At 51.1% G+C, this 23,539-nt stretch overlaps 1 protein-coding gene across 1 annotated transcript in view; it reads left to right on the top strand.

Annotated features, from left to right (window-relative positions):
* LOC111155044 (adenylate cyclase 5) overlaps nt 1–23,539 on the top strand; it is a 146,092-nt gene that overhangs the window by 104,847 nt on the left and 17,706 nt on the right. The window contains exons 6-12 of the mRNA XM_022515072.1: nt 452–610; nt 1,526–1,667; nt 3,572–3,712; nt 7,591–7,613; nt 8,454–8,598; nt 9,638–9,735; nt 12,677–12,764. Coding sequence (XP_022370780.1) covers nt 452–610; nt 1,526–1,667; nt 3,572–3,712; nt 7,591–7,613; nt 8,454–8,598; nt 9,638–9,735; nt 12,677–12,764 — 796 coding nt within the window. The remainder of the gene's footprint in view (nt 1–451; nt 611–1,525; nt 1,668–3,571; nt 3,713–7,590; nt 7,614–8,453; nt 8,599–9,637; nt 9,736–12,676; nt 12,765–23,539) is intronic.

Genomic DNA, 23,539 nt, shown 5'->3' with positions numbered 1-23,539 from the left:
TATCCAAGAAGCAGCAATGGGGCCAACTCTGAGCATTACACAAACGGGGTTTGCAGCGGCTCTAACTTCCCTGTTTGGCTCAAGCAGGCACTAAGAGCATTTGCATCCTCAGAATACATTTGAATTGACTGAGGGTAGCTAGCGAAGGCCCAAGGTGCCTTCCTGGGAAAGCAGTGGGGTCCTGACTGGAGTGTGAGGCACTGTGCCCCCTTGTGGCCACACCGGGAAGCAACGCCTCCCTGCTTGGAGCTGCTGAGTACCAGGGCCCAGCCCATGCCCACCTCAGGTGAAACAGTCTCAGACTCTGGGTTTGGGCTGGACCAGAGAGAAGTGACTCTTTGACCCCTGCACCTTCTGTCACACCCCCGATCCCATGCCTTCCAGCCTCGCCCCCCACTCTGTGCGCCTGGTCCCTGACCCTCTCCTAGCCTTACCCCTGCTCCATCCCCAGGTTGGTCCGGGAGGTGACAGGGGTGAACGTGAACATGCGCGTGGGAATTCACAGCGGGCGAGTACACTGCGGTGTCCTTGGTCTCAGGAAGTGGCAGTTCGACGTCTGGTCTAATGACGTCACGCTGGCCAACCACATGGAAGCTGGAGGCAAGGCAGGGTGAGTGAGGGCCCAGACTTAACTTCCCCAGCCCACCCCCCTCCCCATGACTGTTGTGAGGCAGGGGGCTGGGGTGGACAGGATGGGGTAACTTGCAACTCTGGGTTGACAGAATTTAAGTAAAAATTCCGCTCCTTAACAAATGACTTGCACCACACCAGGGCAACTTGTAGGGAGCATCCTCTCAACCTTTGCCCAGAACTTCACCCAGAAGATATTTGCATAAAACAGGGCCGCTTGTTGTGCGATGGGATAGGTGAGGTAGAGTTCTGGAGGTGGGAGGAACCATGGGTAATTTCGGAGTAGCCAGGACAGAAAGGAAGTGGGACATGGGTTGGCTTGGATGGCTGGGCAGGATTCTGACAGGTGAGGAAGATGAGGTGGAGAGAGAGGCAGTCCGATGGACTGAGGTGAGGACAGGTACAGGTATAGGAAACATGGTGTTTCCAAGGAATGGAAGTAGAGCTATTAGGGACCTGTGGGAGAAACAGTGCCTCTAATAAAAGGACCTCTGTGTGCAGCTGGGGGATCTGGGCTTAGGCCTCTTCTCAGTCGGGGCCACTGCCAGCTTCAGAGCAGGTTAGCAAAGTTTGTGGGACCGAGGCTGTGTCCTCCTCATGAGCCAGTGATGTCTTCTGCTATGACAAAGCTACAACTTAAGTGGGATATGGTATGCTCAGGGTGGACACGAGCTCGGAAGGGGCCTCCTGGAGCCACCATGACGATGACAGTGGAGGGATACAGCACACTGAGATCGAGGTCAGGATCTAGGCTGGGGTTGGCTTTTGAGCCGAAGTGCCGGGCTCTGGGATCTGATCTGTGACAGAGTCAGTCACAGAGTGGTTCTGCGTGGGGGCTAGAGGTCTGAAGTCATGTTCTCTGCCCTCCTCTCCCTGCGTCCCTCCCCACCTGCAGGCGTATCCACATCACCAAGGCCACGCTCAACTACCTGAATGGGGACTACGAGGTGGAGCCGGGCTGTGGGGGCGAGCGCAACGCCTACCTCAAGGAGCACAGTATCGAGACCTTCCTCATCCTGCGCTGTACCCAGAAGCGGGTCGGCCGGGGAGAGGGCTGAGGGCTGGGGGGCCGGGTGGGGCAGAGAGAACCCAGTGGGGCGGCGGGGGCTGTGGGGACTTGTTCTTCTAGGGAGGAATGTTTCACAGCATCCCCTCCCTTCTCTTCTCACTCTCTCCTTGAGTGTGGGCATGAACTCCTCACGCACTGTGGTTCCTGCATTGGGAAAGCTCGTGAGCATTACAGAGGGCTTGCAAAGGCCAACAGCAAAGCAACAGTGTTTTAATTTTGCATTCATTGCAGAAATGCAACAGGCCTCAATCAGTTAGCCAAAGCACAGCCGCAGGCCAGGCATGGAAATGAAACAGCAGGGACTCCGTCCACCATCTACTCTCTGTCCAACCATTGGTTTCATGTCCATCCTGCTCCTTGTCTGTTGCCTGGACCAGGTGGATATTGGGCCATTTTCTGCCTCTATGTGTCTTGACTGTCTCTGCTGTCTGTCCCGACACACCTTCGTTTCTCTGGAGGACCTCCGTCCTTTCCAGGGTTTCACCTTCTAGTCCCTTTCGCCTCCCTTCCTTTGTCCCAGCCCACACTTGCCCAAATATAAAACTGAATTATTAGCAGACTTCGGCGTTCTATTTTTAATAGTGTCATGTTCCACGTTCTTGATTTTTAAAAAGCGAACAAAGAGAACATTTTCTATTTCTCCCTAGATTAAAAAACCTTTTACCAATGAATCTTTCCATTGAATTGACCTGCTGGTCAGTGACCTTTGATAGAGAAAGGTTTCCCTCTTTCTTTTGTAAGAAGTTAGATGAAAGATAAAACTAAGTTGGGAGAAAAGTCCAGAGAAAGTCTTGGGTGACCCCAAAGGTACATTTGGGGGCTCCTTGGGGGCAGGTGTCCACCCTGACAAGGACATCACCGGGGGGGGCCTCATTTCCCACAGCAGGACAGGAGCTGCGTTGGGTCCCCCATAGAACACAGAGAAGGATGGGAGGATTCAGGCACTCTGGGGAGAGCCTTATTTGACACATTTTTGAACATTTCCTTGCTCTTTGATTAGAGTATAAGTGAACTGACTTCCTCCCAGGCCCTCCCACACCCTCCCCTCTGTCAGGGTGACAAGGTCTTCAGCCCCAGCTTCCTGCCTCACACAGGCTGAGGCCTCACCCAGGCTGAGGCCTCACCTGCTACTCTGGGTTCTCTGGGTCATGTTCTTCTGATAGGTGGTCCAGAAAGATGAAATGGAGACAGGGAGTGATACCTCATACCCCACCCCACCCAGAGCCATGTCAGCTGCGTCCCTGATCCGAAGGGCTTCTTTCCCAGGCTCAGAGAGGGAGCTGAGGGGAAGGCTGCCTCCGGTCTCCCCAGGGCCTCTCCAACCATCCACCTGGAGCCCATTCGGATGGGTGGACGATCAGACAGAGATCGTGGCTGGCATATAGGGAGACAGCTGAGGCCCCACTTGTGTATTTGTACAACGTATGTTGGCCTTTGCCTCTCAGGTTCTAGTGACCCGAACCTCCAGAAGCTGCCTCTCCGGTAGAACATGCCTGTTTGGGATAAGTCGAGTGGAGACTAGAATCCTTGGTTTCCTCTCCCTTCCTCTCTTCCTCTCTTGGACCCAGGTTCTGCCCACCCCCTGAGAATTCTGTGCCAATGACAGTTGCCCCCACACCCCTTTGCTTTCTCACGAGATCAGCCTCCCACCTAGGCCAGCCAGGGCTAGCGCTGGGGAGTGGGAAGGGATTTAGGAGGCTTTCTACACTGAGCTCCGGGATCCCAGACTAGGCTCTGGCTGTGCACCAAAGGAAAGACCACCTTCCTTAATTCCTACGTGGCCAGGTGCCTAGGAGGGATGAGAAACACCCCACTCGGGCTCACCCGGTAGGCTCTGCCCACAGGCTGATGTTGTCTGTTTTACTCTCGCAGAAAGAAGAAAAGGCCATGATTGCCAAGATGAATCGCCAGAGAACCAACTCCATTGGGCACAACCCACCCCACTGGGGGGCCGAGCGTCCCTTCTACAACCACCTGGGGGGCAACCAGGTGTCCAAGGAGATGAAGCGGATGGTAAGTACAGGTGGGGCAGCGTGTGGGCTGAAGCCGCTCCGGCGCTGGGGCCTTCCGTGGGTGTGAGGGCTGGGCCAGGCCCCTCAGGTTGCCTGACAGAACCTTGGAGAGTCACAGAAGCAACACTGGGCTAGGACCCAGAGCACCTGCCTTCTGGCCCTGGGTTCTCTCCGTGAGTCCCAAAGGCTGGAAGCAGACCCCAAGTCCAGGCAGAGCCTCTAGTCCTCCCATGGCACCATCTGGTGGGGCAGCAACTCCTCAGACATCCTTCCAGCACCTTCTACCTTTCCCAGGCAGCTGAAACACATCCTCGGGCTCAGAAACCATCTCAGTACTTTCTGGCAAGCACCAGGCGATGGTCCCCTTAGCCCTCTGTGCTGAGAAGTGCCCCTGCTAACCGCAGGTGTCTGGGGTGGTGCAGGCAGACTGGATGGGCAGAGGCCATGGTAAGGGTGCTACGTCCCTTTCAAGTGACCCTGCCTGCCTCGAGGGACAGACAGCCCCGGCCCTCCCTGAGTTCACCAGGGGCCGCCTAATTTGGGATGCACTGTCTGGGTTCTGCCGGGGATGATAGAAATAATTCAGAGGATGGGACGAAGAGGAAGAGGGATGACAGATCAGGTAAGGGTACAGCAGCAGTGTTTTCTTTCTTTTCATCTGAGAGCTTGGCTTCCACATCCACGTTTGCTCCTTAGCTCGAGGGCAGCCTGGTTCCCAGGCAGGAGGCGCCCACACTGGGGAGAGGGATGAGTGAGGCCGGAGGGTGCAGGGAGCTGTGTGTGTCTGGGGGGCACTTTGTTCCCTCGGAGCCAGAGTACTGGAATAAGATGGGGCATGCTGGCACTATGATCACAAATTTGGGGTCTGTGGGTTTGACCACATTTTAGCTATAGCAACAGGGACTGCAGGTAAATTCTATGAAAATCCAGCAGAGGCAGCAGACTGAGCCAGGGACAGGCTGGGGACCCGGCCACTCTGCTCCTTGCTAGCTGGCAACTAACAGATGACAACGGTTTAAGGAAAACCTATGGGGTCAAAAAATGAATTGAGTCAAGACCTTCATTTTAATTTTTGATGGTAAAGAAGCAACTTATAGGACACCAAGTTTATGAGGGGGCAGAGTTCCTCCAGGGCTTTGAATTTGGACTTCTACAGATCTCCAGCCACCACTTCCCCTCCTGGGGGGGCCCTCCCCAAAGCAAAGAGCAATTGGTGGTTCCTCTCTGTTCTCGCCCCAGCCCTTTCATAATCTCCTGTGGACTCTGTATCTGTGTACCAGGACCAGAGAGGGGGTGGGCAGAGGTGGGGGGCGGGAATCACAGCCTGGGGCAGAGAGGGAGGCTGTCGTTCAGGGGGCAGGAAGAGGGAACAGGAAGATAGGAGGGAGAAGACAGAGGTGAGAAGGAGACTGTGGGAGCGAGGAGTGGAAGAGCCACAAGCAGGCAGGAAAGGCACCCGGTGGGCTTTCTCTGTTTAAAGTCGTGGGGAAGCTTTTCTCCTGGTGGTATTTGGTGTAAGTGCAGTCTTTAGTTATTTCAGAGGCAGCTGGGAGTGTGAGCACTGGTTTAGCAGACACATTAATCATTGTTAGGACCAGGAGCCTTGGAAGAGAAGGGGTGTCATTGGGGAGACGGGCTACAGGATTTCTCCGTGGTGTTGGCTGCCTCGCTAGCAGGAAGGGACAGGAAAGTGTGTGGACAAAGAGTGCTGGGAACACCTCTGCTGCAGCCTTTGGGAGAAGAGACTCCCCGGCCCTCATCCTGGCTGGGCAGAGTCACCAGAGGCCAGCGTCGAAGGACACACGCCACGCCCCCTCCATGCAGTCAGAATGTCCAGGCTGTGGATGGCGTGGTTCCAGAAGCTGCCTGGCACACCGTCAGCATTTGGTGGTATGCTTGCCTGAGATCTTTGAGAAGGATACACAGAGGAAGAGCTTCTCCCCGGAAGTGGTGTGTTACAAACTGCAGGAACCTGTCTGGGGGTCCTCCTAGCCGGGTGGAGGACCGCTGTTCCGGATCTAGTAAGCAGTCCGGGGAACTTGAACCCCGTCTACTGGACTGGGTTATTTTTTTTTTTCTTAAGATTTTATTTATGTATTAGAGAAATTATGAGCAGGGGGAGGGGTAGAGGGAGAGGGAGATGCAGACTCCCTGCTGAATGTGGGCCTGACATGGAGCTCGATTCCAGGACCCTGGGTTCATGACCCGAGCAGAAGGCAGACACTTAACTGAGCCACCCAGGCATTCCTGGACTGTGTACTTAATGACTATCTGCCATGGTCAGTCTGCCAACACACCAGCCCAGTGCTCAGCTCTCCCCACTAACAAGGCACACAGAGCAGACCTGTTCCCCACCCCCAGCCCCAGCAGATGACCAAAAGAGCATAGGAGAAAGTCAGAAACAGGTTTGTTAAAAACGTCTCAGGTCTACTTCTGAGCAGCAGAAGCCAGCGCTGGCTTAATAGTAGCTCAGTTGTCCTCGGTCCCAGAGTAAAGTCATGGCCGGCCCCTGTGATAGAATTCAGGGCCAGCCCCCCACCATATTCTGTGAAGAGCTGGCTCTCTGGCTTCCCTGCTGCCCACTTAAGCTCATGCCTGACGGATCCCGGGAGCACCCAGCATGGGCCTGCCCCCCTGTGGAGCACTCACGTGAGTCCCCCCCAACTCCTCCTGCCGAGGCTGGGGTGGTGTCGTGGGCCAGGTCTCGTGGCCTGGGCCTGATGATGCTCAGAGGGCAAGAAGAAGGTCTGGCTTGTCCAGGGAGGACCACTGCCAGGCAGCCTGGGAGGAGCTCAGAGTCTGAGGTCGGGCACTTGGATTTGCCATTAGAGGCTGCCAAGGCCCTCGGAAGCCCTCCCCTCGGGAGGAATGGAGACACTGGGGCAGTGTGGGCCCCAATCTCTTTTAGCATCTGGCAGCTCTGGTTCCCGGAGAGCAACATAAATCCTGATTTTTGCATTTTCAAAACACGTCTGCGGTGTTTTAGGATTTGGGTTCACCTGGCACTTGCTGACCCCCGTGTTTGCCCATCAGTAAGCTCCACACTGGGCCGCAAGAAACCGCAGGTAGCCTTCTGTCCTCGTCCTGGCAACCTGAGCCTTATCTGAAACGGCCCTGGGGCTGTTTGCCGAGGTCTCCGCCTCCCAGATTCTATCCCCTTCCCATTTCAGGGAACCCACCCTCCATTCTGCCACACCTGGTCACACCCTGAGACACATTTTCCTGGATGGTGTAGATTAACTGTAAATAGGGCTTTGGGGTTGGCAACCAATAAGGGACTGTCACACTCACCGCTGCCCAGGGTATGTGAGCAGTAGTCACTCCCGTGGCAGGCAGGTTTCTCACCTCCCGGGTGCCCACCCAGTTCTGGCCTTGGAAGAACACACTGGTTCTCAGATACCATGAAGGCTGCTGCAGGTCACTGGAGTTTAACTCTTTTAAGCTCACAGATGGGGGAACTTTGTGTGCTCAGTGGGGGTACGGGGGGTGTGCACACATGTGGGAACTGATCACGCAGTGGTTTCTCTTGTTCCAGGCTTATTTCAAGGCAGAATTGAGAGGGACCTACCCTGCCTGGGTCCAGGAAGAAGGGGAGATTGGGGAATTGGGTGTGGGGACAGGATTTGCTGAGACACTGGGGTTTTGCCAGTGGATGGCCTGAAATCACAGTGCCTGCCTCCTGCAGCATCTAGCACAGCTCCTGGCCCATAGGAAGACCCTGGCTGTATTCGCTGAAGGAAGGAAGAAAAAACTCCTGAGTGACAGGCCTCCCTCAGGGCAGGCTCCTTGGTGAGCTAGACTGCCTTCCCACAGTCCCTTCTGGAAGCGTCCTCTCTGTTCTCATACACCTTTCCTTCCCTCTCTATCCCTCTCTTTTAGGGCTTCGAAGACCCCAAGGACAAGTGAGTAATACGCCTTTCTTTATTCCTGCTCTCTTGGCCTGAGGGATAGCCCCAAGTTTGCCTTATAGATCGGTTGCCCCGTGCTGTGTGGGCAGTGTGCCCTCACGGTCTTGGCTGAGAGTGACCGGAGCCCCTGCTGCTGACAGAGGGGCCGCCCGGCAGACAGGCCGGGCATGAGCGCCGCCCGTGTGTCCTCACCCCACAGACACATGTGTGCACACATAACTACAGGCATGCATACTCTGTTCATGGCTGTGTGCACACGCACACACACACAGGAACCGCAGCTCTCAGGAAAATGCAGACCCAGCCCATTGGTCACAGGCCCCTGGTCACATCCTAGTGCCCTGAGGGAATGTCTTCTTTCTCTTCTACTTCCCTGCTCTGGGGCACTAGCTACCCCACTGACGACTAGGTGTCACCTTGAGGAATAGGGCTTTTCGTGCAGCAGCCTGATCATGAAACCCGCTTCCCAGAGGGTGTCTGGGATGATGGTGCAGCTGGGCAGTGAAGAGCAGAGACTGTCACCTGTGGGGAAAAGCAATAAGACCTTCTATGATAAGTCATATTATTGTTACACTACAATAATGTATTAGTAGTTCAGAAAAGCCTATTGTCAGCGAGGCCCTTCAGCCAGAGGGTCAGACATGGGCAGTTTTCTGTGCACGTGTGCGATTAAGAGAGGGGACTTGGCCTTCAGGCCATCCTGGTCACAGTCCCAGAGTCCCCGCCCCTTATTAGGGCCTTTCTGATGGGCCTGGGTGCAGGGCTCCGGGTGGGCCCTCTAGCGGCGCCCCCTGGTGGTCAGCCTGTCCTGCGTCTGCTCCTCTTGCTCCCCAGGAATGCCCAAGAAAGTGCAAACCCTGAGGATGAAGTGGATGAGTTTCTGGGCCGCGCCATTGACGCCAGGAGCATCGACAGGCTGCGGTCTGAGCATGTCCGCAAGTTCCTCTTGACCTTCAGGGAGCCTGACTTAGAGAAGAAGGTAGGGCACCCTGGGTGGGAAGGAGGCCCTGGGCAGGACCAGGACCAGGGGGAGGAGGACAGGGCGACAGTTCCCTGTTGTCCCCGTCACCACAGAAAGTGCCCTTTCTTGTCAGTGTCGCCTGTTCCAATGCCACAGTGCTCAGGAGATGGAGATTTCGGGGAGACATTTCGTGGTCAGCAGGGCTAAGTCGTAACTTCCTCATGCCTCCGTTTTCTGACTTTCTTCAGAGGGCAAAGTGAGGGTTAAACAAGTCTATATGTGTAAAACACACAAAATCGTATCTGCCACGGATGTTCAGTGATGTTAGTTGGTATTTATTTTATTTTTATTGCTGTTACCATTATGAACATCACCAGAGGACCTCCCTTCTGCCTTTGGCACACTGACAAAAAGTCGGAAGAAACAGTCAAGATCTCTCTGTCCCATCTCCTTAAGTTGTGACTGAGAGGTTGGGCGACTTGCTGTAGGCCACCAGGGAAGTCGTGACAGAGCCAGACCCAACCTTGGTCCTGTGAGGCTGACCTGTGAGCACATGCTGCTGGCCCTGGGGAACGGGACCTGAGCCGCGAGCGCCCTCTCTGGTGACATTGTGCCAGCACAGCCTCGGTGGGTGCAGCTGGCTGGTGTGGCAGGAGGAATTGGCCCCTGGGAGATGAGCTCTGTGATTTGCAGCAGGCCTCCTGTCCGCTTCTCTGCAAAGTGGCAGCTACACAGGTCCTGTTCCCTGGGCTCTTTCGAGGGTGTGCCGAGGACACCACAGACGGGCGCGTGTCCTAGACTGTAGCTGGTGCTCCGTGATTGGAGCCAGGATCATTATGAAGGACTTTCATGGTGACCCGACCCTCAGAAAGTGTCCGGTTTGACACAGTCCAGCTGCTGTCCCCACAGGCATCGCATTATGTCGCTTCGGACGGGTTTCTTGAGCACGAAGGCTAGGACAGTTTTCTCCCAGGTGTTAGGAGTGGGCTGCCCGCGTGTCTGGGCTGGGCGGGGCTGGAGCAGACCAGGCCCCCCTCACCCTGCGCCCTCCTCTCAGTACTCCAAGCAGGTGGATGACCGATTTGGTGCCTACGTGGCCTGTGCCTCGCTTGTCTTCCTCTTCATCTGCTTTGTCCAAATCACCATCGTGCCCCAGTGAGTACTGTCCCCCTGGCTGCAGGGCTCTGTGGGTGGGAACAAGGGTCATGGAGGAGAGCAGGGAGGGGGTTGGGGGATGGGCTTGTTCAGACAAGGAGAGCCTTCCACTTGTGTCCTTGGAGGGACCGGGAAGCCGGGAGTCTGACTCCCCCGTGACAGGGCGGGAAGCCCTCCAGGCCTGCCTTGCTGCGTGAGAGACTCCTTCTCGACACTTTATCCTTTATCATCTCGCCCCGTTGTCACCCACACCACGGTCACCCTTAAATCACCCAAAGTATTCGCCAGGTTTGCTTCTGTGTGACCTTTGGTTTTTGCAAAAACGTTAACACATCTTCAAAAGATAAAGGTTTTCTGCTCCTCTGGGTATTTCAAAGAATGGATTTCTGGTTCTGATGGCTTTTCTCACAGATAGGTCAGAACACTTCCAAAGACTGGCTGTGTCCCTGAGGGAGGCCTGTGGCCCCTGAGGGGACCACCCTGTTGTGGGCAGTGGGCTCTCGGAAATGAAGTCTTAGGTAAATCGTCACAGAGTCACATGGAGACAAGGAAGAGAATTGCTTGTGTTATCTGTGTGTGTGTGTGTGTGTGTGTGTGTGTACACTGGTATGTGCATGTATGCAGGTAGCTACATGTTTGTGACTTTTTATTATGCAACATTGCAAACATACAGAAAAGCAAGATAATTAATATCCTCATCACCCATCCCCTGGATATAATTATTGATGATGTTTTACCATTGTTTCATCTGTTTTTTTCTGATTATTTAAATTTTAGATGAAAGGACATTTCCCCCCTAAAAGCCCTTACCATATACCTATTTTCAGGGCATTTTCCTTCTTAACCACAATGCCCCACACACCAAACAAAATTAACCCCAGTTCTGCAATCATGTAACACCAAGTTCATGTTCACATACCCAAAGTCGTCTCCAAACAACTCCTGCCCTGAGTTCCTCATAGCTGGGATCTACTCGAGATCCACTGGTTGTGTTTGGTTATGTCTCCTAAGTCCAGCTGAATCTAGGAGAATCCCCTCACCCCAACACCCTCTACTTTTCATTTTGAAATAATTGTAGACTTACAGAAGCGCTACGGAGACAGAGTCTCCAGACATCCTTCATCTAGTTTTCCCTAACACGGACACTTCCGTGACAGCAGCAGAGGGTCAATGGCAAGAGATTAACCCAGAATGATGATGCTATTATCTGACTGACTGTAATCTAATTCTGTTGCTGTTGCCCCTAGTGGCCTTTTTGTGTCCCAGCAGCTGGGTAGGATCCCACACTGCGTTTAGCTCTTCGTTCTCCGCAGTCCCATCTAATCGGTGACGCTTCCTCAGCCTTTGCTTATTTTTTGTGGCCTTAGAGCTTCTGATGAGAGGTGGCCGATTAATTTGTAGACTGTCTCCATGTGGGTTTGTCTGATGTGTTTTCACAATTCGGTTGAGGTTATGCAGTTTGGGTGAGGATCCCACAGAAGCGATATGTCCTCCTTAGTGCATGTTATTAGTGCAGGAGGTACACAAGGCCTCCATACGTTTTATTTGTAATGAGACACTGTTGCAGGGATAGCCCTTACATGTGTGTCTGCTGGGACTCTGTCCGGACCTCACAGATACCAGCACCCAGCTCCACTCTGGTGGGTGCCGCTAATGCCCATTGTCCCCCACGCTGAGCTGCTGCAGAGCTGGTGTGACTGTGGGTCCTTATTGACACAGGACCCCATTTTTTTCTATATGGAAATGGAGCTACAGGTATAAAGAAGACACCCAGTCTTTCTGTCCCACTGCTGCTCCCAATAGTCCAGTTAGCCTAGGTCCCTGTAACCCTGCATCTGTGCCACTCGCTCTTTTGTTCCTGCAGTGGGGCTCATGGGCTGGGTTTCCCTTGGTCCCTGCTCTGCCTGCTGTGGCTTCCTTCCCTGCCGGCTACAGCTCCGAGCTGCCAAGGCGTTGATGGAAGTCTTGCTCCAGCAGTCCTCTCTCTACAGAAGCATTAAAAGCTACTTTAAAGATCTTTCTTTCCCTCTGAAGAGAGTTCTCTACCCTCGTTCTGTTTGTTTAAGGCATCTAAGTGCTGGCTTCTGGGGGAGCCTGGAACAAAGATGCCCTTTGAATGCCTCTCTAGAGGTATTCGCCTGCCTTGTCGAGCCCTCCGTTTGCCTTTAACCTGCTAACAGCGCCTGGCACCTCCAGGCCGCTCTCGCTCCCTGCAAGGGAAAAGGGATTTCTGTGGCCTCCTGATATGACGGGGTGTACCTTAGCCAACCCCTGCCCCAGCAGGGCCAGATGGAAAGTCACTGGCAGCTCTCCTGTCTGAGGATTCTGGCCCGTGGTGAACAATAAGGTCACCTGTGGTCTGCCTCTGCAGGGATGGGGTAGGGGGTTCCTTGCATTTCCATGTTGAACTGGCAAGCTGAGTAGGACTTGTCATGGGGCCTGGCAGGATACAGGGTTTAGGCACTCTGTCCCCCAAAGGGATACATCACCGCTGTTTCTCAGAGTGTCTGCTTAGGCTGCTGACAAATGTGTGTTAAAAAGTGATGGTCGTCTATCCTGTTTTCAGCCTTCATGGTTACTTACCTAGCCCTGAGTAACTGCCTGGGGGGAATAACCAGGTGACTTTTAAAATGGGTCCTTCCAAGCCAAATGAAGTGAGTCTCTGGATGGCTAAGATTTAGGCAAAATATTGAGCAGGTGACACTCGCTTCTCCATTCAGCCCCCTTCGGGCTTCTGTGCCGTGCAGGGAGATGGCAAGAATGGGAGCCAGGTGATCATGGAGGGGTCCTGAATCAGTGCACAGGGCTGTGTAAGCCCCTTTCTCAGTGAGTCAGGGGCTGGAAGAGACTGGGCAGTGGGTTCAGGGAGATGGAGCCATCTCTCCCTCCTTCTAGAGGCTTTCAGAGCCCCCAGAATTCCCCACCTCCTCTCTTTTTCCAGCTCCGTGTTCATGTTGAGTTTCTACCTGACCTGTTTCCTGCTGCTGACGTTGGTGGTATTTGTGTCCGTGATCTACTCCTGCGTGAAGGTGAGTCTGGCTGGCACCTGAAACCTCTGTCGTCTTCTTCCCTCCCTTCCCGGCCCGCTGATAGGAGCTCCTCCCAGGAGCCCAGGAGTCGCACTTGGGGTCAGGGTGCATGATTCTGGGGCACCCCTCTGGCTTGGCATCGGCAGTGACCTAGACCACAGGGAGTGCGTTGTTCGTGGAGACAGTGGTGGTAGTTATTCTCATCTGCCTTTGTCAACCTTGGCGACAAGAAAGTCGTGTCACTGTCCCTCCTGTCCGTCCACTTGGTGTCAGGTGGGATGAAGGCAGGGCGTCTAGCACAAAGCAGTGGTCAGTAAATATTTGCTGGAAGAGTGAGTATGGAAGAGACCTCTCTCAACACCCTCTTCAGTGCCCCCCATGTACCTGGAATTGGCCTTGGAGGGGACCATAGGGATGATGGCTTTTGAGCCAGTCATCACAGAGATGAGGAGAGTGGCCCAGAGTGGTTCAGTGTTTCGGACAGAGCCACACAGTCAAGAATGTGGGCATGAGACCCTGTTCTCTGTTTTTCTCCCATATTTCCTCTTTCTCTTAGGCATGCTGTGCCCCCCTCACCCCCCCGTCCCAAGGCTGTGTCCTTCCTTCGGACCTGGCCACAAGCCATTCTGGTCTGTGGTGGAAGCCATTCATGTTCCCCTTTGCCCTGTCCACCAAGCCTTTCCCTCATTTCCTTCCCTACTGATTTAAGACTTCCCTCACAGGCCAGCCTAGTCCCAGAAAGCGCTCTGTCCCTAGGCAGGTACGAGCACTTCCAGCTTCTGTGGAAACCATTTCTCTGCTCCTCTTTGATGCTCACTTGGAGCCAAGCCCCAGGAAAAGTGGGGGGCCGTCTCCGCCATCATTCTCTACTTACACCGCCGTGGCCACCGAGTTCTTCTTCTGGAGGGATTAGACCTTGATTGCCTCCAAATTCCCCTTTCTCTCTCCACCCTCCAGGCAGGGTATTTCATTAGACTGTTAATTGTTTAATTATCTAATGGTCAAGGTCTTGGTGGACCAATGATCAGAACTGGAAGGCCCCCCTGGGAATCATCTGGAGCAGTGTAGGATTTAACCCTGATTTCCAGCCTTTCACCCGCTCCTTCCTCAAGGCTCTCTGTTCAGTCACACCTTGCCTTTAGGTCTTGCTGTTCTCATGCCTCCCTCCCTCGCCCTCCCGCCTGCTTTGTCCCAGGAGCCAGTTCCACTTTCTCCATCTCATGGCTGTAGAAGCATGTGGTACATTCACAACAGCCAAAAGGTAGAAATGACGCAACTATCCATGGACAGGTGAATAAACAAAAATGGCATTTCTGTGAGGGAATGTTATCTACTATGGAAGGCCGTGAAGCTCTGACACACTCTACAACATGGACGCACCTTGAAAACATGCTGAGGGGAAGAGGCCAGACCCGAAAGGACATAGACTATAGGATTCCACTTAAGGAATCTCTGGAATAGTCAAACTCACAGAGACAGGAAGTAGACTAGATGGTCCTGGGGTTGAAGGAGCAGGGATGGGGAGCTACGGCTTCACGCATGCAGACTTTCTGTATGGAGTGATGGAAGGGTCTGGAACTAGAGCATTCCGGGAATGGAACCGTGACAGTTGCTCGACGGTATGCAGAGAGTTAATGCCACTAAATCGTATGCTTAAGAATGGTTAAAATGCTAACCTGATGAAATATATGTTTTACCACAGTAAGTCACCACAACCGGACAAAAACAAAACAGTACACCACAGCTAAAAAGGGCCTTTTAAACATTCAGTTTTGAATGTCCAGAAGAATCTTTTTTCTTTTTAAGTTATAATCTGAGGCAAAGTCCTTGTCTGTTTGAGGTACCTAATTAGCTTATTCCAGTCAGAATCAAAGCTGTATGTGGTCTCTGATTTTAAAACTAGAACCTAGATTTCCCTCTTTCCTGTTAGCTGCTTTGGTAAGCCTGAGCTACCCTGATTTCACTTGGTTTGGGTTTCCTGACCCACACGTATATCTGGGCGTAGGGGAGGAGACAGGGAGGAAGGCTCATCTCCCACTTGCCCTGGCCATTTTGAGTTCATACTTTGGTCCGGTGAATTCTTTTTGCTATTCTTCAGGATTATTTATGAAAATCATTCCTGCCTCCTTGTGTCTCATTGAATCTATTTTGTAATCGATGTCACATTCAATAAGTTTATTCTCAGTTCCTTTGTCCAGCCCACTGATTTTTCTGACAGTTCTGAGGAGGCCAGGGTCCCCTCGGGGGAGGCTGGGGAAGGAAGTGCCTTCCTCCTGGCTCCACTCCATCCCTCGCCCCTCCACACATAGTCCCCCCCTCAACCCGGGGAGGCTGCTGCTTCCATCTTACAGTATAGATCCTCTAAACAATTTATTTAGGAAAAAAGTGCTCCCTGACTTATCAAGCCTTGCCCCCACTGATTTGGGCCAAGAGTCAAGTAGACTCGAACACCCGCCTTAAGGTCCTGCTGTGTCCTTTCCCCTCCACCGCCCCCCCAACCTCTGATGCATCATCTCAGCATTTCTCCACTTTCTGGGAAGTAGACCCCAACCTGAGAAGTTGTTTGCAGTATGAATTCCTCTCCCGTTTCGTTATCCTTTCCTCCTCCGTGCTGTGGACGAACTGTTGGCACACTAAGATGTGAAAGGTAATTCTCATTTGGCCTCTGTGTCCCATGGTGTGTGGCCCATGATGGAGCCCCAAAGGTGGACAGACTGAGAGTTGATTTTATCCCAAATTCTCAGGTATGGCCTCGACACTGACTAGCCTGGAATTTTCCGTGTCATTCTGTTTTCCCTTTGAAAACATTTACCCTTTGCTAGACCCCAGACATCTCTCATCTCCGTTCCACGGTTTTTCAAGAGTCACGGGTGGTGGCTTCGTGATGAGATACGACAGTTCCTAAATTACCCGCGGCCTGGGCTCAGCAGATCCATACTGGGCGGCTCTGTCAGCCACGGTGGCTTTCTCTGTTCCCTTTGTTCTCCCATGTCCCCAGCACAGCAGGGGCTTACTTGCTCAAATGTCCCTAGTTTACCCTTTTTGATGAGAGAACTGTGAAGAAAGTGTGGGCTGAGTTAGTTGAAACCAGCCCACTTTGTTGTCTTAGCTGTGTGTCTGGGAGCGCTGCCTGGGACCTTCCTGGGGGAAGGTGTCTGACGCTCGCCACCCAGGGTTCTGAAGGCCTTTTTGTCCTGGGCTTGTTTGATCTCCTGACAAGCGAGGCCCAGTTCACACTCACACCTAGATGTGGCGCTAACCTGGGGCCTTGGTCTCCTGGTCTCGTTGCCCCATTAGCTGCCCTTCAGGACCCTGTTGTCTCTGGGCTGCTTTGCCCTAAGGTTCCTCCCTCAAGCACTTCTTTTCTTCTGGGGCCAGTCTGGACATCCGACATGTCACTCCTCCCTTCCCTCGGCATCCGTGCTGACCTGGGCACCAGAGCTGCTCATCCTAGAAAAAGCCACGCTAAATCCCTCCTTGTCATCACACGGGGTCCGCAGGCTGGGAATCTCAAATTGGAAATGGCTGGAGTAGTGAAGCAGCCCAGACACCCACCTGAGGTTGGAATCCCTTTATGACAACCATGCGAGGATGGGCTAGCCTCTGCTTGGTTACCTCCAGGGATGGTGAGCTCTCTCATGTCTCCTCTGAGTATAGCCTTTTCCCTCTTTGGGCACCACTAACTGTTCCATCAACCTCCCTGTGGCTTCTGCCCCATCATCCAGTGAGGCAGCCCAGGCCTGTGTTGGTTTTTGTTTTTGTTTTCATTTTGTTTTTAAGATTTTATTTATTTATTTTGAGAGAGAGCATGAACAGAGAGAGAGGGAGAAGCAGACTGTCTGCTGAGCAGGGAGTCCCACTCGGGACTTGATCCCAGGACCCTGGGATCATGACCTGAGCCAAAAGGCACATGCTTAACTGACCGAGCCACCCAGGCACCCCTAGACCTACTTCTGAGAGTGCCAGCATTTTTGCTACCACCGCTCAGATAGGTAGAAAGGGGTGGCTCCCTCCTTTCCCCACATTCTGGCCTGGACTCCCTGTCTTCACTGTGGCTCATTAGCACTTCCTTAATAGAAAGCCAGACTCCTCTCCTGCATTTTGGGGCTGGGAAAAGATAGGCACAGAAGGAAGACTCAGTGCCATAGTTCTTGCTGTGTGTGTGTGTGTGTGTGTGTGTGTGTGTGTGTGTGTGTGTGCGCGCGTGCGCATGTGTGTGCATGCACACGCATATGTACAAGGGTACATACATATGTGTATTTAAATCTCCTTCTCCTCCAGGCTGCTGGCTCTCTCTTACCTTGCCCCCCATGGACTTCTGGGGCCCAGCTGTCTGAGCTCCTGGAAACTGTGAGCAGAGCTGCGTCTAGGCTCTGTGGGCTCTGTGTAGTCTCCAGAAACCTTTTCTCCCTCCCTGAAGCCTGAATGTCCTCACCAGGTCCCTCGCTGTGCCGGCTCTCCTTTCGACCTCTGCAGCCTGACTGCTGTCCCTGGTTTCTGAAATAGGGTCTGACTACACAGCAGTACTATACCTCTTAGGTATCTTCTATCCTGGGAGGACTGGAGAACGCCCCCACTCACCTCCCACCAGCATGCTCAGGGTCCCACTCTGTTAAGGGGAGGTTGTCGTTGTGAGACTTGTGTTCCTTTGGGGATAGAGAACTCTTCAGGAGGCGTGTCTCAGGTTCCTCCCACAGCTTCTGAGTCCGGCAGTCTAGGGTCTGGATCCCAGCTCTGCCCCTTTGAGCTGTGTTTCCTAAGCCTGTAAGGTGGCTTTTATTACATCTGTCTTGCAGATGACGACGAGGAGGCTCTGAGGTGAGGCAGCCTTCCCGAAGCCTTGAGGCTAGGAAGTGGTAGAGCTGGGGTTTAAACCCCAGTGGTTCGTGACTCCTGAGCCCATAGTCCTTCTTCTTAAAGACACCGCCTTTGTTAATGTGTCCGTTTAACCCCTGGGAGAGCAGTGGTATGGAGCTTGGTCAGCTTCTGCCTGCCTTGGTTGGCCTCTGAAGTTTCCATATCTTTTATATAAAATTTTGTGAGGTAGAAGCTACTGCTTTTTAAAATTGGTTTCTTGTCGGAAAGACAGTTTTCTTAAGATTTTTTCCATCAGATTTTTTTTTAAAGATTTTATTTATTAGAGAGAGAGCACAAGTGGGGCTGGGGCCAGAGGATGAGGGACAAGCACACTCCCTGCTGAGCACAGAGGATGACACGGGGCTTGATCCTGGGACCCTGAGATCATGATCTGAGCCGAAGGTAGATGCTTAACTGACTGAGCTACCCAGGCATCCCCTCTCCCATCAGATTTCATCATTTTTTTTTCCATCTCTACACTACCCTGACCCCACATCACAGACAGGGAACCAGAGCCCCAGGCTCGCCACTGATTTGCCTGGAGTCTTTATGAGAGGCCAGAATCAAAACTGCCCTTCGCCCCAGTCATGATTTATTAATTATGTCCCCACTCCTGTTTTTTATGTTGAATTGATTTGAACTAATCAGACTGGGAAAGTACTGGTTTGGAATTTTTAAAAAATCAATCCTTTTTCTGAGCTGTAATTGCAAGTGAGCAGGCATTGAACAATTGGTTTGCATGGGCACAATTATCCTGCTGTAAAGAAATGGTCTCCAGGGTCTTTGCGCAGCTGTGGTGCGTCCCTGTGAGAAGACGTGCCCTGGGTGAAGACTTTCACCATCCACACTGGGATTGGCAAAGACGGGATTTAGGGCAAACATACGGATGAACTCTCTGATCACAGGAGATGAGATACTCTATAAACCATTACCAGAGCAGGATGTCGAATCTTCTGGAGATTTCAAGACAGCAATTCCTGGGTTCCTGCCTGAGGTATTAAAGTTAAGAGCAGGTCTTTTCAAAGGGTGACAAGAGGGGTACCTGGGTTGCTTGGTCAGTTAAGTACCTGCCTTTGGCTCCAGTCATGACCTAGGGTGCTAGGATCGAGCTCCATGTCAGGCTCCCTGCTCAGCAGAGAGCCTGCTTCTCCCTCTGCCTGCCACTCTCCCTGCTTGTGCTGTCTTTCTCTGACAAATAAATAAAATCTTTAAAAATAAATAAATTTTAAGAAAAGGGTGATAAGAAATCGGCTTGTAACAACTCAATGCATGAAGTTAAAAATCAAACTACTGCATGACCCAGCAATTGCACTGCTAGGTATTTATCCAAAGAATACTAACGTAGTGATTCAAAGGGGACCCTGTATCCCAGTGTTTATCACCACAATGTCCACAATAGCCAAACTATGGAAAGAGCCCAGATGTCCATCGACTAATGAATGGATAAAGAAGATGTGGTATATACACACAATGGAATATTACTTGGCCATAAAAAAGAATGAAATCTTGCCATTTGCAATGATGTAGATGAAACTAGAGGTTATTATGCTAAGTGAAATATGTCATAGAAAAGACAAATACCATATTTCACTCATATGTGGCATTTAAACAAAAGAGATGAACATAGGGGAAGGGAAGAAAGAACAAGATGAAAATAGAGAGGGAAGCAAACCATAAGAGATGCTGAACTCTAGGAAACAAATTGAGGGTTGCTGGAGGGGAGGGGGGTGGGGGGGAAGGGATAATTGGGTGATGGGTATTAAGGAGGGCACTTGATGGAAGGACACCAGATGTTACATGAAACTGATGAACCACTAAATTCTACCTCTGAAACTAATAAAAATTAATTTAAAAAAAATAAAAACCCCCCCCCCCCCCCATCAACTGTTCATTAGATGTTAGAACTACATTCTGGATTCAATGTAAAAAATAGCCTGAAGTTCTTCTTCTGACCCCTAGGTGGCTCCTGAGGGCTCCTGGTCCCACCATCACCAGGAAGCCCATGCGCCTAGCCTGTCCCTCCATCCACCTTCGGCTAGCATCTACTTGTACCCTTCGATTGATGGGTAGGATGATCAGAACTGAAACGATTTAAGTAACATGGGTTAAGAGGAGTACGATGGAATGGCAACATTTGAAGCAGACACAAACTGGGAACCATCTGTCCTACTTCAGGCTAGTGCCAGGACACTTTCCCCAGCTGTGAAACAAAAAAATTCCTTTACTAGGAAACAAGGACTTTCAGTCCTATTGGCAACAGAGCTCTTTAAAAAATGCAAATATTAACTAAATTTTCTGTTGAGTTTCGCAGCTTACAAAGCACTTTAAAATGGGTCATTTCATTGAGTCTTATAGCCCTCTTGGGAGAGAGATATCCCCCAGGTATCCATAAGAAAACTTGCGCTCGGAGCCCTTGATGCCTTCCCCAGGGTCCGACAGCTAGTCAGAGCTTGAGCAGGGTTTTTTAATAAGTGCTTTACTGAGCTACAATTCACATACAGAAGATTCACCTTGATAAAGGCAGATGAAGTTGTAATTGTTTTTAGTACATTCATGTAGTGATGCAAGGGAACCCCAGACCTCTTAGCGGTCCCTCTTCCTTCCCTGCTCCACACAGCCCCTGGCAGCCTCAAACTCTTTCTGTATGCATTTGCCTGAAATCATACAATATGGGGCCTTTTGAGATTGTTTTCTTTCACTTAGCATAATACTTTCAGGGTTCACCCATGTTGTACCATGTGACAACATTTCATTCTGCTTTACGGCCAAGTGATGTCACATTGTGTGGCTGTGTCCTACTTTGTTCATCCCTCAGGGGATGGACCTTGGAGTGGTTTCCACTTTCAGGCTATGATGAATAGTACTGCTATGAACTTTTATATACAAGCTCTTACGGGCCCTTAGGTTTTCAGTTCTCTTGGGTAAATACCCAGGCGTATAGTTGTTGGGTCATCCGAAACGCTTATCGTTTCGAGGCACTGCCCACCTGTTTTCCAAAGCGGCTGCCCTGTTTTGCATTCCACCCAGCTTCTCTACATCCTCACCAACGCTGGCACCAACACCTGACTCTTTGAGTATAGCCTTCTAGGGAGTGTGAAGTGGTAGCTCCTCTTTTGGATTGCATTTCCCTGATGATTAATAACAAACATCTTTTGTGTGCTTCTTGGCCATTTATATAGATTTTTTTGAGAAACAGCTAGTCAAATCATTGTTCCATTTTTAAATTGGGTTATTTGTCTTATTGTCGAGTCATAAGAGCTCTTTGTATACAGTAAACCTTATCTAGGGTTTCACTTTCTGTGGTTTTAGTTCCTGGGGTCAGCTATGGTTTGGAAGCAGTAGACCCATGGTCAGAAGGTCAGTGGGAACCTAAAGCTACGTCACAGTGCTGACGTCATTCCCCTCACCACATCCCATCATGCAGGCACTTTACCTCACATCACCAGCAGAAGAAGGGTGAATCCAGCAAAATATTTTGAGAGAGAGCGACCACAGTCACATAACTTTTATCACACTACATTGTTATAATTGTCCCATTTTATTAGTAGTTGTTGTTATTAAGCTCTTACTGTGCCTAATTTATAAATTAAGCTTTATCGGAAGTGTGTATGTAGAAGAAAAAGTATAGTATATATAATTTCAGGACTGTCTGCAATTTTAGGCATCTAGTGGGGGGGTCTTGGAATAAGATGGATAGGAGGAGACCCTTGTATTCTGGTTACAAGACCCTCATTAGCTATATGATTTGCAACAATTTTCTCCCATTTTCTGGGTTTCACTTTCTTTTTTAAATGCACATAATACAGAATTTTCCACGGTAACCTTTTCCAAATGTACAGTTGAGCAGCATGAAATGCATTCACATTGCTGTGCAAAGGTCAGCACCAGCCATCTCCAGAACTTCAACTTCCCAGACTGAAGCTTTAAATCCATTAAACCGTACGTCCCCATTCTGCCCTCACCCCTGGCAACTACCATGCCACTGCAGTTCTATGACTTCGAGTACTCTAGGTATCTCATACAAGTGGAATCCTACAGCGGGACACCTGTGTGGTCCCGTCAGGGAAGCATCCGACTTTTGGTTTCAGCTCAGGTGGTGATCTCAGGGTCAAGGGATCCAGCCCCGCATTGGGATCTGTGCTCAGTGCAGAATCTGCTTGAGATCTTCTCTCTCCCTCTCCCTCTGTCCCTTCCACTCATGCTCGCTCAATCTCTCCCTCTCAAATAAACACATAAATCTTTTTGTAAAAAGTGGAATCCTATACTACTTATCCTTTTGTGACTTCTTTCACTCCACCTGCTGTCTTCAAGGTGATGTCCACACTGTAGCAGGGCCCAGCATTCCATTCCTTGAGGCTGAATGATACTCCATTGGATGTATATTCCCCATTCGGTTTATTCATTCATTCATAGGTGGACACTTAGGTCTTCCACCTTTTGGCCATTGTGAGTTGTGAACACAAGTCCGCAAATAGGTGTACAAGCCTCTGCTTTCTATTCTTCTGGGTATATTTCCGGAAGTGGAATTGCGGGATCATACAGGAACTCAATGTGTCGTTGGCTGAGCAACTGTCATACTGTTTTCCACATCAGCTGCCTCATTTTTTGTGCCCACCAGCAATGCATAGAGGTTCCAATTTTTCTACAGCCTCGCCTTTTTTCACTTTCTTGTGGTGTTATTTGAAGCACAAAAATTTTTAAATTTTGATGACACCCAACTAATCTATTTTTTCTTTCTCTTTTCCTTTCCTTCCCTTCCCTTCCCTTCCCTCCTTCCTTCCTCCCTCCTTCCCTCCGTTCGTTCTTTCTTTCTTTGCTGTTGGTGTTCTAAGAAACCATTGCTCAACCCAAAGTCCCAAGGATTGGCTTGCATATTTTCTTCTACAAGTCCTGTAGTTCTATCCCTTGCATTTATGTCTCTGATCCATTTCAAGGTAATTTTTGTATGTGGTGTGAAGGAGGGGCCCAGCACTATTCTTCTGCCTGTAGATATCCAGGTGCCTCCGCAACATTTGTTTAAAGGCTATTCTTCCCGCATCATGTTGGCAACCTTGTCAAAATCAACTGATCAGAAATGTCAGGCATTGTTTCTGGATTCGCTCTTTTCCTTTGAGAGGAATATTCTGTTCTCTGTGTCATTAAGCAGGATGTTCATTGAAGCTTATGCTCTCCAAATCACACATGGCTTTCCTTCTACCACAGAAGTGGCTTTCACCAGAGTGTCTTCTTTCTTACTCCAAAAGGAAGTGTATTTTCAGAATAATGCCACAGACTTGATGATACGTGAATATGGATGGGGGGCGCCCCTGTTGGAATCCAAAGTCTTCACTGGCCTGCGTAGAGTGTGAGGCTCTGAGACCTCTACCATTGCTGCGTGTGTCCTTCCCTGTGGTCCTCTCTCTCCTTCTGCTGAATAGGAGGTGGCCTTGTTGGAAGGCTGGAAGGGCATTTGGGTGGAAAAGATACACTGCTTCCCAACACGCATACCCAGCTTGAAGCCCAACACCGAGGGGTGAGCAGGGCACTTACTTAATGGCAAGAACTGTAAAGGGCCTGAGATTCGGGTTCACCTTACTTGCAAGCTAGGAAGTGAACCTTACTATGTCATGGATACTGGCAGGGGACACAAGACTCCTGGGTCAGAGATGAAGGGGTCTGTGACTGCTAGCACAGCAGGCAGCAGGCACATCAGCATGTAACTGCCAGCTTCCCAAAGCCCCGTGGGGCAGGTGTGATGGGCCCACGTGGGTGCTCTGCATATAATGAGGGGGGTTGCAGCAGACCAAGGTCCCCGTACTGGCCAGCAGCAAACACCGTAGCACACAAGCCAGTCTCTTGCACAGTAGGAACAAGCAGTCACCTAGTGTTTACAGGGCGTCCTCTTGCCTGTTTAGTTGTCTGTGTGACCGTCCTGTCCA

The sequence above is a fragment of the Enhydra lutris genome, unplaced genomic scaffold (genome assembly GCF_002288905.1).
Source record: "Enhydra lutris kenyoni isolate GAN:26980312 unplaced genomic scaffold, ASM228890v2 scaffoldscaffold39, whole genome shotgun sequence".
NCBI classification, from domain to species: Eukaryota; Metazoa; Chordata; class Mammalia; order Carnivora; family Mustelidae; genus Enhydra; species Enhydra lutris.
The sequence above is the reverse complement of the archived record's forward strand: the minus strand, read 5'-3'. Positions and strand labels throughout refer to the sequence as shown.